The sequence below is a fragment of the Asterias amurensis genome, chromosome 13 (assembly GCF_032118995.1).
Source record: "Asterias amurensis chromosome 13, ASM3211899v1".
Classification (NCBI taxonomy): domain Eukaryota; kingdom Metazoa; phylum Echinodermata; class Asteroidea; order Forcipulatida; family Asteriidae; genus Asterias; species Asterias amurensis.
Genome location: NC_092660.1, coordinates 5,877,363 through 5,893,927, shown reverse-complemented (window position 1 = coordinate 5,893,927; position 16,565 = coordinate 5,877,363). Strand labels below are relative to the sequence as shown.

General features: G+C 39.0%; 2 protein-coding genes across 5 annotated transcripts in view; one reads left to right on the top strand and one right to left on the bottom strand.

The window, feature by feature from the left end:
- LOC139945732 (translation initiation factor eIF2B subunit gamma-like) overlaps window positions 1–16,565 on the bottom strand; it is a 62,078-nt gene that overhangs the window by 16,819 nt on the left and 28,694 nt on the right. The gene's annotated exons all lie outside the window — the stretch shown is intronic.
- Window positions 65–13,616, top strand: LOC139946177 (uncharacterized). 2 transcript variants are annotated; one of them, XM_071943798.1, is made up of 10 exons: window positions 65–133; window positions 2,557–2,817; window positions 3,302–3,465; window positions 4,007–4,080; window positions 5,431–5,533; window positions 6,126–6,218; window positions 6,789–6,919; window positions 7,686–7,803; window positions 8,548–8,770; window positions 9,210–13,616. In XM_071943798.1, the coding sequence occupies exons 2-10, from the start codon at window positions 2,641–2,643 to the stop codon at window positions 9,432–9,434; spliced, it is 1,308 nt and encodes a 435-aa protein (XP_071799899.1). In that variant the 5' UTR covers window positions 65–133; window positions 2,557–2,640; the 3' UTR covers window positions 9,435–13,616. The 2 variants fall into 2 exon arrangements, with proteins under 2 accessions (XP_071799899.1, XP_071799900.1); XM_071943799.1 differs by having other exon boundaries at window positions 72–133; window positions 2,589–2,817.

Genomic DNA, 16,565 nt, shown 5'->3' with positions numbered 1-16,565 from the left:
CTAAGACCTGACCGTCGTTCAATGTAAAGTATACAGTGACATGTACTGGTGAACTAGCTAACCATTCAACTCGTCGTCAATGTACACAAATTTTGAGGTAATTTCGGTCTCATTTTTACTGTCAAATTTTCAGGTAAGTATTGACTTCCAATCTAAGCTGCCAGTAATATTAGTCGAGTGTGATTAGTATGTATTAAGAGCTGTACAAGCAAATCTACTCAAGGTCAGTTTGGTTACTGCACGTTGTTTAGTAGGCTTGAATCTTGAATGACGTTATATAGAAGAGTTTGCGGTAACACCATGTAATAACAATCTCTAAATGAGTTGGGGTGGTTCTGAAAAGAACCGTTGGGTTAACTCGAAGTTTCGATCAGTATGCTCTGATCGTCTTCTGGAGAATGCTGGACTCTGATGCTGCATGCTGCTTAAGTACTAGGGGGTGGATCAGCGGTGATGCACGAAGGCGGGAAATGAATGACGTTATTCAATATTCTCAATATAGACTGACGTTTCGACCTAGCTAGCCCACCTTGTTGAGCGGTCGCACTAAATACCGACCCCTCACGACCCCTAACGACCCCAACAATTTTTAAATACACTTTAACAGAACATTTGAACATAATTCAACCGTTAAATATGTGCACAAGAGTCATATGCATCTAAAACACTTTCAAACTGTTGAAAAAATTGTATTTCTTCACTATTTGGAACTGTAAAAAAAGTGTTTTTTTACCCCGAATTTAGTAACGAACGGAAATATTCGCCATGTTGTCTTTCGACGTACTTGGACGATTCTATTACACCGCAGGGGGCAAGGTAATTTCTGAGGGCTGAGTTTTATTTTTTCGTTTTGGTTTTACATGTAGCTGCTGATTTTTTCTTTCTCGTTAGTATTACTAAGCTGCCACTCTTGAATTCGAAGTTAAAAGGGAAAATTAAATATAATATTGTTTTAAACTCCATGAGATACATAACAAAATGGTAAATAATCATCTTGCATAATGTATCACCCCTGCGGTATAATAGAATCGTCCAAGTGCGTCGAAAGACAACATGGCGAATATAACCGTTCGTTACTAAATTCGGGTAAAAAAAACTTTTTTTTACATTTAAAAACACAATGTTTCAACAGTTTGAAAATGATTTGGGTGCATATGACTCTTGTGCATGTATTTAACGGTTGACTTATGTTCAAATGTTCTGTTAAAGTACATTTAACAATTGTTGTCGTGAGTTGTCATTAGGGGTCGTGAGTTGTCGGTATTTAGTGCGACCCTTGTTGGGCTGTTAATTAATGGCTCCGCTTTTACTATCGGTCTCATCACTGTCGCCACTACTGTAATGGTGACAGTGATGAGACCGATGTTAAAAGCGGAGCCATTAAGTATTAACAGCTCAACAAGGTGGGCTACGTTTCGACCGTATTGGTTTATTACACATGTGAATGTGCGCCCGTTTATTACTTCTAGCCTACGAGTACGCCTAAGAGTCCTAGAACTATGAGTTTCAGTCCGTCATCGTGTCCACGTTCAGACGATAGCGGAACGAACATCGTAGTTCTAGAAGTCCCCTTTTATGTAGGCTAGTTCGTTATAAAAAATTATAAGTATAGATAGGCGTTTTTAGCAGCGCTGGCTGGACTACAAAAATAGGAGGTAGGGGACTAGGTTACGGTACAGTTATTAACAGTAAGTACACATGTACACACTACACAGTATAGCAAGCAACAGCAGTCGTTTTTCAGCGACTCTGTCTGGGTTCTGTGATTATAATTTTAAATGCAAAAGGGAAAGTTTCTTGTTGGGATAATCTTTAGAAAAAAAATGACGATATTTTTTTCATTCGTGTTCCTATTTTCTAACTACGCCAATGGTTAAAAATAAAAAAAACTATTTTAAAATTTACTTCTTTTATTTTAAACTAAACCTTAAAAAGCTAAGTGAAAAATTAGTTGTGATTAGTGATCCCCATCATACTTCTAGAAACTATAAGGCTCCCCTGTGAGCCTTATAGGGATCTAATAATATTTTGTGCCTCCTCAACGCTATCCCTTTTTAAAGTTTTACAACCATAATTAGCCAGCAATAACTGAAGTTTCTTTTGTACTACACTACCAAAAGTTTCCCCACATACTCGATATACATTCATAATGCTTGTATTTCCTTTTTATTGAGTGAAATTTAAAAGAAAATGCAATTTTCTGCTCGGTACTCACTGTTATTTTTCCGCCACATCGCATCGGAGTGAATACAATATTATTATTAGCAAAATTTACTACTTTCTTTGTTTTTCCTTTCAGTTGTTTGATGCAAGTTTACCCCCAAACAAAAAGGGGCTTGAAAAGAAGAATATTATGATGAAAATAATCCAGTGGAGCTGAAAGTAGGAATTGACATTCCTCTTTCAGTCTACTCTAAATTGTATTGTGGGATAGAGGGAAACACACACCAGGCAAGGAGTTCCAAGGAGATGCAGTACCGTACTTAGGAAAAATGCTGCGAAATGGCCCTTTGTAAGCTACATCTCAGCATTGATCTCTTTTTCACATTATTTCAGTTTGGACAATAATAACCAAGTGCAATGCACAGAGAGTCTGCTTGATGCTCCACTGATGACAATCACCGTGCGCTATGGCATTACATGCACTTTGACCTAGATGCCATGGCAATGACGCCACCATTCGTCATGGAGGCTTACACACCACCTGAAGCCCTCTGGAGGCTGGTGGAGGAGAACGTTGCTCCAGGAGAGCAGCAAGAAATCCGAGACATTCTTGGAAACTCCATGGTAGAACAGAGTCTTGAACTTCGTAATGAGGTAAAATGTATAAATAGTTCTAGGAGACTTAAAATAATTCATTGAACATCTTTTTGTGCAGAATCCTCCTCCAGAGTATTGCACATTGGTTGAATTGCTAAACAGACTTTAATTCAAGCTATGCAACTATGCCGGGAACAGCAAAAGGTGAACACGGAAGTGATTGTATAGTAACCCACTGTTTGTTTGATAAACAATTGTAGAATAATACCTTCAAAATAACCTGTGAAGATTTCATTCCAAATGGTGGAATTTGTTTTAGTTATTGCCGCAAATCTTGGGTGGTTATTTCCATGCAGGAAGAAAACTCTGCAATGTGTCGTACCTACATAGGGTATTTATGTCTTATCCGCAGGACTAAGCAATCATAGTGTCAAGACAGTGTTTTTCCTTGACAAAGAACGTTTGAAGCATAGACCAAGGCCAAATGTCATGGCTTTATTTACTGTAAGTGAAAAACTCAACCTGAGTCTTTATGTTTCAGGTTGAAGCGTTGCTTGACATCTGGAGTGAATATAGACAGGAGACAGAGTCGCTAGCACCATCCGTCCCGGTACTCCCTGAACCACCACTCCTCAGGAAGAGTCTTAAAGGCCAGATCAGAATTCTTGTCGAGAGTCTTAAGGAACGAGCAAAGGAGAGTGGAAGGTTAGCTCTTCATGTATATTGAAGACATGGATTGTAAAGAAATAGTAGCAGATGTTGGAAGACCAGGGCCCGATTTCATAGGGAGCTTTAAAGCAGAAAATATTGTTTAACAGTTGTCTATTAAGCAGAACAAAATCATAGAAGTTTGGTTGGTAACCTTATTCTGGTAAGCGTACATGTAGTTTTGTTGTGCTTAGCCACTGGCTCAGGGCAACTTGGTTTCTATCAAAACTCGACAGATGAGGTTTACATGGTTTACAACAGGAAACCAGCTCGTACTTGTTTGTCAAACAGAAACTTGTATTTGTCGATTTTGAATCATTTTTTTTTAAAATAAACTTTTGATAATTAGGAATATAAAAATGCAAGAACTTTTAGCACTGAGGCGACAAAATTACAACGTTTCTTTCCAATATGCAACACTTGAAAACTTGCTTTGTGAGAAGGCATCGTTGATCAAACTTTTTTGTGGTTTGTATTTGTTGGGGGGAGATATCTATAGCTTTATGTCAACAACGTTTTGTGTGTGTGTTTACAACAGAGATTCCGGACTGAGCCTGTCCAGGCAAAGCAGTAATGATATTCTAGAGTATGCTCTCGATGATAGTCCTAGAGGTAGGTACACTGGGTCACTGTTGTGATAATACTTACGAAGGACTTGTACAAGTCTACACTCATGTTTATTCATATAATGCTAGTAAGCCCAGTGTAATGTCACACAACCAGTTACTCAATAAACCATTGTGTTTCAACTTATAAAAACAAGTCTCCAACCTTGTAACTATTACAACATAACCACATTACTTCGTAGTAAAATATTCTCAATTCATGCTATAACACTTTGGAAAGCTGATGTAGGCTTCAAACCAGAAGTTTTTTAGCGCCAAACATTTTAATGCATGTGGACAACATTGGTAACTGTCGAATACCAGTGTGTTGACCTAAACAAACATGAGTGTAGACTTGTACAAGTCCTTCGTAAATATTATCACAACAGGTCACAACTTCCCTTTCACCATGTTCACACTGTCCTTTCAGATCTGCATCATCCAATCCTGTACTTTTAGGGAGACACAATAACCTGGCCAATGCTAGGAAATATTGACTCATCAGTTGGTAGATTCTCCTAACATTGCTTATGATGCCATCGGAATATTGTCTATAGACCAATTGGTACTCATGTAAAACAAATTAATAGTCACAAAATTTCAGAGTCAATATAGGCCAAGGCCATCCCAAATACAGTACATGTAGCATGGACAATTTTAAATAATCCATAATTGATTCTTTGACTATAGGAATCTCCATCAGTGACCACCTCTGTAAGAATTCCAACAGGATCAATAGTAATTAATTATAATTAATAAGTCTCTATAGCCAATCCAATCGTGTATTGGACAGATGGCTCACAGATGGCTTGACAAGTCCCTTGGTTAAAGACATTGGAAACTATTGGTAATTTTCAAAGACCAGTCTTCTCACTTGGTGTATCTCAACATATGCATAAAATAACAAACCTCTGTGAACATTTGAGCTCGATTGGTCGTCGGAGTTGCGAGATAACTATGAAAGAACAAACACCCTTGTCACACGAAGTTGTGTTCGTTCAGATGCTTGGTTTCAAGACCTCGAGTTCTAAACTTGAGGTCTCGAAATCAAAGTCGTGGAAAATGACTTCTTTCTCGAGAACTACGGCACTTCAGAGGGAGCAGTTTCTCACAATGTTTTATACTATCAACCTCTCCCCGTTACTCGTTACCAAGTGAGGTTTTAGGCTGATAATTATTTTGAGTAATTACCAATAGTGTCCAATGCCTTTAAGTCCATTTGGAATAGATCATGCTCACTGACAAAATATATTTAAAAAGGTATACTGTTAGTACATGTAGTAACAGTTTTGGTGGTGCAAGTCTATGTTGTCATGCAGTGATTTGTAGACATCGTTGTTTTCTTTTGTCATTGAAGATTGTAGCTCTGCGGGCAGTTTGAGAAGGCCCTCTACAGCCATGAGTTCAAGGGATGGACGGGATACACCAATGAGAATGACGCCCTCTAGTGACGGAGATGAGTAAGTTTAAACTCAATGGCCTGAAAGTCATACAGGACACACACTTCAAGGCTCAGTATAAACATTACAGAAGGCATTGTTCAGTGCTTAAAGCCATTATACACTTTCGGTACAGAAAAAAAATAATAAGTTCACAGATTTACAAATAATTTACAGGGATTACAGAAGGTAATGATGAAAGACTTCACGTGAAATATTATTCCATGAAATGCTTTACTTTTTGAACAAACATTAAAACAATATCAGTTCTCGATAGCGAGAATTACAGATTTATTTTAAACATTATGTCATGACACGGCTAAACAAGAATGGGTTTTCCCGTTATTTTCTCCCGACTCCGATGACCGATTGAGCCTAAATTTTCACAGGTTTGTTATTTTATATATAAGCTGTAATACACGAAGTGTGGGACATGGACAATACTGTTTACCGAAGGTGTATAATGGCTTAAAACTACCGAAAGCTGTTGTACATGTAGGCTTGTGACAAAAAATTGTTGTTGCCATTATTTTCAAGAGTGATTACCAAACCGATACCTTCCCTTTAAATGCAGACTAATAAGCTGCTTCTTTCTTTTTATATCTTTTAACAGGTTATCAGCGACATCAACAATGAGTGACAGAGTGGATTCAGTGAAGGATCAACTTAATGTGTTGAAAATTGATGAAGTCGTACAAGAACTGAGGTACATAAAAACTAATAACCTAGGAATTTGTAACGTGCCAAATCAATCTTTGTGACGCTAAGACAATTTAAACCAAACAAGACATTTTGCATGAACCTCTTTTAAACAAAGTTTTTGATAAACAGAAAAGTAATCTGAAGGCAGGGTATACCTTTAGTAATTGTCATAGACCAGTCTTCTCACTTGGTGTATCCCAACATAATTGTAAACAAGCCTGTGAAAATTTGAGCTCAATCGGTCGTTGAAGTGGCAACTAAATAATGGAAGAAAAATATCCTTGTTGTGATGATTTGAGATGCCTGGCATGAAGCTTTTTTTAAGAATAAAATTTGTGGGTTAAAACAATGTTTTATATTATTTGTTCAATGCTATTTAGCAAGTCAAGTTTATTTTTTTTATTGTAAATAAATAAATAAATAAAAATGTCCACAGAAAAATTCTTTGCGTTTATGATATTTAGAATCACAGGATTGGAACGAGTCAAGCAAAGTAAATTCTGTGGAGTGCCTTTGATTCTGTCTAAGACATTTTTTTTTTTCAAAGAGATTAGTTTTCCTTTTTTTACTTTAGGAGTGCCCTTGAGGATGAGGTCAGCCAACTCCTACGTGACATCAGTTTCTTGCAAACTTGTCTTGAGGATGAATCAGACTATAGAGGGCAGTCTAGAATGGCCATCCACCCACAAGAACCATCTCTTCAAGGTGACGATTAAGAAAATTCCCTGAACATGAGGGCGGCAAATTGATCTGGCCACAAAACACTGATTTTGTTTTGTCTTTTCTTAAAAGCCTGTGACATATTACACATCTGCCTTAATAGAAAGGTGTGTATTGACCCATTGCACGCGTATCACACGAGGCGACCAATGCCACGCTCACCATGTTGGTGGGCAGTTAGGTTTACGTGTATTAATGCCGCGTCGCCTAAAATGCTCACTTTACTGCATAACGCGCAGCATAGAGTTATATATAAAAACGCACAGTGAAATTGCCCACCAGTATGGCGCATTCAAGATTTTTCTGCTGATGACGTCAGGTGAAATGGGTCAATAGTTCCAAAATTGTGGTGGTCTTGCCAAGGGTTAGGTAGTTGAACAAAAACATTCACATACATACTCGGGTGGGATTTTCACAGAATTCGGGAGAGTACTGAGTTCACAGTGCTTACACACATCAGTCTAAAAGTAAAACCAACTAATATTCATTATCCCCGATGCAAATTTAACTTCTATTAGAAAAGGCATGTTTCCGATAACTTGATTTGAAGAGAACTTATGACCAACAAGGTCTACTTATGAGCCCGAGTCTAAAATGTCCCAATCAAAAATATGCAAAATATATATTTAAAATCCATGCAATGCAAATTGTACTAAAATCTGAGTTGACAAAGTATGAAACTGCAAATTTATAAGGACTTGTTGACCTGTTGAGCTGTTGATTTTTTGACCTCTCCTTTTTAACTCCAAAGAATTACGAGCTGAGAAGCAAGCCTTGGAGAAGCAACTTGAAGAAGTGTCGTCGTTTGGCACAATTAACCTAATAAATGCCATCAAGCCTAAGTCTTCAGTACTATCGTCCCCCACAAAGTAAGTAACTGAGAGACACTATTATAACACTTAAAAAATATTAATATTTGTTTCTTATAATAGTGCTCATATCTATCACTCAGTGATGCTGAATATGCTTCAACGTGCAGTACTTTCCTGTAAGGCATTGTTGAGGTTGAAGTATGAGATCCGATCCTTCGCAAAATACTATGTCGTGGTTTACAAAGTGCTGTGGAAAAAGCAGTCAATAGAGTGAACCCCTTCTCTTTATATGCTTTACACAACACCCGGATCCAACCACTTTGCGTCCAATCCGAAAGACGCAGCAATAATGTTTAATTGTCTTGTTAATGACACAAGTGTCACGACCGGGTCTCGAATCCACACTACTGAACAGAAACGTCAGAGCTTAAGTCCAGGGCTCTTATCCGCTCGACCGTGAACATGCCAAAAAGAGGCGTTCCATAAAAGCTGGCCAATAACACATACAATAAAATTCTTCCCTTTGAGGTACATGTACAGTAAACAGAACGTTTTATTTACAACTGTATGGAAAGACTGGATTGGACGAAAGTGTACAAATATGTCACACTTGGCTAACAAGAACAGCAGACAGTGAGTTAAGAATGACAACTTTGATGACCAATTGAACCCAAATTTTCACAATGCTGGTCTTTGACAGTAGCACAAAGAATATAACCTGCCTTTACAGCACGGGCAATTACTTGAAACACTTTGCTGTCTTTAACTTGTTTTGCCTGCATCACCCTGTGTCTCCCACAGGAAACTTCCAAGCCCTTTAGTGCCTTCAGGACGAAGCCCAACAAATATACGGCCATCCCCACCACCCTCAGCGAGCAGCAAGGTCAGACAGGGTCCATTTAAGGTTCCCCATCCTGGAGGGAGAGTCAGACCCTCAGAAGGTAGCACCGCGATGAAGAACGGGAAGCGCCCTAGCAGTGGGGGCGACGACAAATCCACCCAGAGGACTTCAACCATCAAAACAGTAAGTACCAACAGTGTAGTTTTTATAATAGTACTATGAATTATTGTTTGTATCTTGCATGCATTGACTTTGCTAAAGAACTTTTTTGCCACTCATCAATAACCTTCTTGATTTGTATTTAATTTTAGTTGACAACATTCCAAAGATAGGCCATGTTCATTTTCGGATTGCAGTATCAGGAAAGCTCCATTAAAGAAGGACTTTAAAAACAAAACATCTTTTTCATCTGACAACTCACACCTGTTAGGGGCCTACATGTATCTCCACATAATTTCTTTGTCAAACAGTACACTACAAAATCAGACCCCTGGGTTAAGACACTTAGTATAGAATGCCAGCACGGTACACATATTTTGAGTCATGCCTTTTGATCTCATCAAAGTCCCCCATTCCTTTTGTGTGCATTGCTAGAGTTTTTACTTATTTTGTTTGCCAACAGGGTGCCTCAAACAAATCAGTTGCGAAGTCTAGAATTAGTACATCCAGTGTGAATCACCAATCTTCCACAATCACTTTACCTCAGAGCTCCAAGGCTTCAGCCTCGCCTCCCCCTCAGCAGCTAATTCCATCCCCACCATCCTCTGCGAGACCCCCTCTTGGTCGACCGAGCTCTGCTCAGCGCTTCAGGACGAGGGTGTTGGACTCCAGACAAGGTGGTTCATAGTTGATCAGGTTGGCACATTAGTGCTTCCCCATTTCCCACAATCTATGTGGCCTAGGCTCGAATCTCACATGTGAATTCACATTTGTGACTCCAGAAGAATGTTAAGACTCAAGGCAGGGAAGTTTAGAGATGGTTGTATTAGCATGTTGGTGCTTTTCATTTACCACCATCTGTATGGCTTAGGTTTGAATCTCACCAATGGACTCACAATGGTGACTCCTGACAAAATATTTTAACTCAAGGCAGGGTGGTTCATATTGGTCAAGTTGGCACATTATTGCTTCCCATTTCCCACCGTATCTATGGCCTAGGTTCGAATCTCACCAGTGGGTGCACAATGGTGATGCCTGGAGAATACTTTGTCTCAAGACAGGGCAGTTCATAGTTGGTCAAGTTGGCACATTACTGCTTCCCATTTCCCACCGTATATATGGTCTAGGTTCGAATCTCACCAGTGGGTGCATAATGGTGATGCCTGGAGAATACTTTGTCTCAAGACAGGGCGGTTCATAGTTGGTCAAGTTGGCACGTTACTGCTTCCCATTTCCCACCGTATCTATGGCCTAGGTTCGAATCTCACCAGTGGGTGCACAATGGTGACGCCTGGAGAATACTTTGTCTCAAGACAGGGCGGTTCATAGTTGGTCAAGTTGGCACATTACTGCTTCCCATTTCCCACCGTATATATGGTCTAGGTTCGAATCTCACCAATGGGCTCACAATGGTGACACCAGAAAAATACTTTGTCTCAAGACAGGGCGGTTCATAGTTGGTCAAGTTGGCACATTATTGCTTCCCATTTCCCACTATCTCTATGGCTTAGGTTCGAATCTCACCAGTGAACTCACAATGGTGACGCCAGAAGAACCTTTTGTCTCAAGACAGGGCGGTTCATAGTTGGTCAATTGGCAAATAACTGCTTCAAATTTCCCACCACCTCTATGGCTTAGGTTCGAATCTCACCAGTGAACTCACAATGGTGACGCCAGAAGAACCTTTTGTCTCAAGACAGGGCGGTTCATAGTTTGTCAATTGGCACATAACTGCTTCCAATTTCCCACCACCTCTATGGCTTAGGTTCGAACCTCACCAATGTACTCACAATGGTGAATCCTGAAAAAATATTTAGACTTAAGGCTGGGTGGTTTATATGGTTGGTCAAATTGGCACATTAGTACTTCCCATTTCACCCACACTCCATTCAATGTGGCCTAGGTTCGAATCTCACTCAGGGAAAGTCACCAATAGACACTCAATGAGAAGAATGCTGAGGACTCCAGGCATGGTTTCATGGCTTTTCCAAGATGACATGGCCGTGCTTTCCCGAACTTTCACGGCCTGGGTTTAAATCTTACTGAGATTTCTTATTTATTATTTAAAATCCAGTCAAGGTTGTATCATGTGCTTGATATTGTGTGGTTTGCAGCTCTGTTTTCATTGCAAAGGTCGTTGTAGAAATCTATTAAAGATGCTATGTCAGATTTGTTGCCGATTTGGTGACCCAAAAATTGGGTATTTTGATGGGCGTCGAGAAAGTTACAAGCTTTTATCTGAGCCATTGCTCAAAAAAGTCCGCCAATTATTAGCAGCAGTTAAATAAAGTGCTCAAAATTGTCGGGATCCCGACAATATATCACGTGACCAATTCTTTTGTGTTTTATAAGAAACGTTTTAAATTTTTGTCACGGTTCCTGACCATTTAAGAAAGTTAAACTTTTTTTCATTAGAGCCGGTGATACTCTTTGAAATACCATTCACTAAAATTTTTTTTATTTTTTAATGTTTGGGGCAAAAAATCTGACATAGCATCTTTGTATTTCAAGTCTCAGAATATTTCCTGACAAATAGGCTATGTCTTCAAATCAAAACATAGTTTGCTGGTTTCAGCCAGTCCCATGTTTGTTTTAGCCAGAGCATATTACTTGTTTCTTTCTGTGCAGTACGATTTTGTGTTATTGTATTACAATTATGATAACATTAAAGGGCAAGTAAACATTGGGTAATTAATCTTGAGACTAATGGCCAAAGAAACATGCTTGGTTAGAAAGTAAAGCAGCTTGCGAATAGTATAATGCATTTTGAGAATCATTTCACTTTGAAGTAATGTGTTCAAATGAAAAAATATATAAGTATATGTTTCCCAAATTTAAATCGGAGAACCGTTACTGGCAGTTACGTCTCTCAGATTGTGTAATTCAATTGTGGATTATTTTTCCTGCATGAAATATATGAAGATACAAATAATTCAGTAACGAATTCAGTAACAAATCAACTTGATGATAATCTTTCTATTTTAGTCTGATTTCTGATTGCTTGGTTCTTGGGAAAAAGTCAGAAAAAATTGTGATTAAATAGCCTGAAACGTCTATTCATGCCTGACATGTAGGTTAAAGGCAATGGACACTATTGGTAATTACTCAAAATAATTATTAGCATAAAACCTTACTTGGTAATGAGTAATGGGGAGAGGTTGATGGTTTAAAACACTGTGAAACACGGCTCCCTCTGAAGTAACAGAGTTTTCGAAAAAGAAGTATTTTCTCGCAACTCCGACGATCAATCGAGTTCAAATTTTCACAGGTTTGTTATTTTATGCATATGTTGATATACAGCAAGTGAGAAGACTGGTCTTTGACAATTACCAATAGTGTCCACTGGCTTTAAGTTGGCCCTTTTATTTGAGACAATTTTGCTACTTTTTATAAGGATCAAATATATCGCCTATTGGTAGCACATGCTAATTATGTGTGGAGTTACACGAATGAGTCTTCAACCTTGAATGAGTATAAAGAGAACTGCAGCTTTTTATTGACGAGGGATTTGTTGCAAAGTTTAGGTGAACAGGGTGTAAGGGCATGATCGCCATAATTCATAAGTCACAGTAAACTTCCATTTGACTCACAACTACTGAAGAGGAAAGGTCTTCACTCAGAAAATACTCCATGAGGTTAAATTCTGACAATAATGTTCTTACCAGAGGAACGAAGAGTGTGCTAAGGGGGTTTGGTTACAATAAGATTTGCGATGTAAGATGGGGCAAAACCGATCTCAGATTTAAAGGCAAAGTATACCTTTTGGGTTTGGAACCGTTCGATTGTTTTAGTTCTATATGAATGTAGACATATGCAATAAAAGTAACTTGTTAAAATTTCATTTCAAAAGGTGGTAGGATTGTCGCAAAGCTTGAGCGGTAATGTCCATGCAGGAAGAATAATCCGGTTTTAAAGGCAGTGGACACTATTGGTAATTACTTAACATGATTATTAGCATAAAAAATTACTTGGTTACGAGTAATGGGGAGAAGTTGATAGTATAAAACATTGTGAGAAACGGCTCCCTCTTAAGGAACGTAATTTTCGAGAAGAAGTAATCCACGACTTTGATTTCGAGACCTCAGATTTAGAATTTGAGGTCTCGAAGTCAAGCATCTGAAAGCACACAACGTCGTGCAACAAGTGTGTTTTTTTCTTTCATTATTATCTCGCAATTTCGACGACCAAGTTAACTCAAATTTTAACAGGTTTGTTATTTTATGCATATGTTGAGATACACCAAGTTAGGTGACTGGTCTTTGACAATTACCAATACTGCCACTGTCTTTAATACATCATCTGGGATTACAATGTTTTTTCAATCCCTCTCTCTCACTAAAACCACATTTCCCATCGTGGATAATAAAGTGAATCGATTTGAATTCATTTGAAGGGAATCTTTCTAAAAATGTTGTACATTTTGAACAGCCTAACGAAGTTAGATTTATGGACATTCATTTTTGAAGTAACTACCAAAGTAAAAGGTATGCACTCCTTTAAAATCAATAAAAAACTGCAGTTTACCATTATCAACGCGTAAGGATATAATGTGCTAAATTTCACGAGTGGAAGTTCCGTAATTTGATAATTGTTTTTAATAACTTCTCGTTTGACATTGATGAACCATGGATAAACGTACTATCAGGATTCAATTATCAGTGTCCCCCCCACACACACACACACACAAATAGATAAAACACATTTCAAGTATTAAAGTTAGATTGTGTCTTCTTCAGCAATCTTTTAATTAAGGTTGTAATTTTTATGTTTTGTAAATATTGTATATTTTTATTTGAAATTGTATTTGTATTAATTGTTTTCTCCAGCCAAGAATGGAATGTACAAATTATTAGCGACTGTGTTTCTTGACAAAGTGTGAGAATAAACCTTTTGTGGTTTAAAGTTGAATTGTATCTGCTTCAAATTACTTTCGTGTTATCTGAACAACAAGGCCGTGCCTGGATCGGCAGCTACTGTTACGGCTAAATGTCCTGTCATCATGTGTTGAATCTGCATCAAGTCTGGGTAGGCACATCGCTTTGATGACAGATTTCCCTGCCGTAACCTGGACGGCCCCTGCCAACAAAGAGTTATGTCAGAAAGTATAAAATAAAATGTATATGACGTCCATAAAGGAACACGTTGCCTTGGATCAGACGAGTTGGTCTGTAAAAAGTTTTGAAACCGTTTGTTATAAAATGCATAATGGTTAGAAAGATGTTTTAAAAGTAGCATATAATGATCCACTCAAGTATCACTTAAAATTGCACGGTTTTCCCTTTTACATCGCGAACAAAACACGGTGGACTCCTGTAAATGGCCGATTAAGTCGACGAGGTAAAAAGAAAACCACGCATTAGAGGCTTGTTTGTGTAGATCATTGTATTCTACTTTTGCAACATCTTTCTACCCATATGCATTTTATAACAAGCGGTTACAAACGCTTTTCAACTTGAGACCAACTCGACCAATCAAAGGCAACGTGTTCCTTCTACCCATATGCATTTTATAACAAACGGTTACAAACGCTTTTCAACTTGAGACCAACTCGACCGATCCAAGGCAACGTGTTCCTTCTACTCATATGCATTTTATAACAAACGGTTACAAACGCTTTTCAACTTGAGACCAACTCGACCGATCCAAGGCAACGTGTTCCTTTAACACACCTACAGTCGTAGCCGTAGCCATAGCCGTGCTTCCAACTTGGATACGGCCTCATTCTTGTGAACCACTCGGATGAAAGCCTGTTTTGCCTGTTTTAACTATACCCAGGCCACGCGGGTCGATCGGGCCAGCTCCTTTATACACAGCACCCAATGATAAACGTTCACAAATTTGCTGAGCATCGGACATTTGGCTAAATGGAATACCAGCCAACTGAAATTATACTAACAATTCTTGCTCGTGACTGGGTTTGATGGTTTCCAATAAATACAAACGTTTTTTATTAATTTTGTTGTTATGGGATATCGCCCAACACACAAGGAGAGGGGTACATGTACACTTAACTGATTTGGACTATCGAACCAAATCAACTGTCACCAGGGACTCGTCGCCGCCTACCCCTGGGGTTGAAACAGGGTACCCATCCACAGTCCATAAGGACTGGGGTATCATCAACCATAGGAACCTAGTTGATTGAGCATTGCACTTCATTCCCAACTTTACGAAGCGATTATGGCTAAGAGCACATGTGTCAAGACCGGGATTCGAACCGATACTCTGCTGCTGTCAACACGAGCTTGGGTCCGGTGATGAGACTATAGCTGGGCCATGACACGCAAAATATTCATTGTTCATGATGATTGGCAAAGCACGGTACCCAGTGCCATGCCAATTGGATGAATTGATGTGGTCGAGTTTGCCTTCGGGTGAAAAAAGTGACAGTTAATACTCATATTCATTTAACCTGTAAACATGGTAAATGACGCCCTTTTCGAAGTTGCGATTTGTTCTTCGGCTTTGGCTTGAACAGGTTCCCTCAGAAATGTTGAAATTATGTGCGCTTTCGGTGCAGGACTTTACACATTAGTAGATGGGAAGCCGAAGATGGGAAGTCATGGCTTTCGTAGCCTTGCTCAAGGCAGTCGAATTATTCACTCCGAAAAAAGACCGCCGCTGTATAAAAATCCAACCGACTGTGCGTAAAATGTGTGTAACCACATCGCACGACACGACGCCCCCGTACACTATCCGCATGCGTCCGCCGTCAGGCCTGACGGCCTCTGCATGCGGTTAGTGGTACGAGTGCGGATGACTTGTGTGCACAGTAGTCGTACGATGTGACAGTGTGCATATACGGGTGGGTCATATGCGGTGTGATACACGCACCACGCACAGTGTATATACGGGTGGGTTTACAGCGGCGTCTTTTCGGAGTGAATAATGCGTCTGCCTTGAGCAAGGCTATGGCTTTCGAAACTCACAGGAAAAAAAATCCCATTGAAAAAAAACCCGATGTGATTTAATGAGAATCCATTGTGAAACCTTTATTTAACGTCCGGGTTTTCCCCATTTTGTTATTGTTTATAGTCTTTGCTCCGGGAAATGCCATACACCATTATCTATATTGGCATGAATTCAAATAATACGGCGACTTTGTATAAACGACGTTATCTAGAGTAATATGTGTTAATATACCAATATTTCAACTATTACCTTTTTATGGCCAAATAGACATCGTAGATACCGGTTAATAACCATTTTACTCGCAAAATTGCTTCTATTGATCTATTTTAATGACCCCTTTACGCCAGTGACGATTTTCCCCTAATTGGGTTTGAACACTTCGTGTCACATGGTTGTTTTTTCTGTTTATTATTATCTCGCAACTTCGACGATCGATGAGCTCAAACTTTCACAGGTTTGTTAATAAAAATGTGCATATGTTGAGATACACCAGGTGAGAAGACCGGTCTTCGACAATTACCAATAGTATCCATTGTCTTTAAGACACTGGACACGTTTGGTAATTATGAAAGACCAGTATTCTCACTTGGTGTATTCAAAGAGATGCATATCATAACAAACCTGTGAAAATGTTGGCTCAATTGGTCATCAAAGTTGCAAGAGAATGATGAAAGAAGAAAAAACACTGCACAACTTTGTGTGCTTTCAGATGCATGATAAAAGGCTTCACAAGCGTGAAGTTTTGTTTTACTATTTAGGTGAGAACGGACCCTCACTATGTAGTTCCCTCCCTGAGTGGCACCCATACCCCAAACTGACTATTTATACGGCAAGATGGTCGACTCCAGACTGAGGTGAAGACGATCATAGCACCGCTACATCACATAGTATGCAGGACACAATAGGA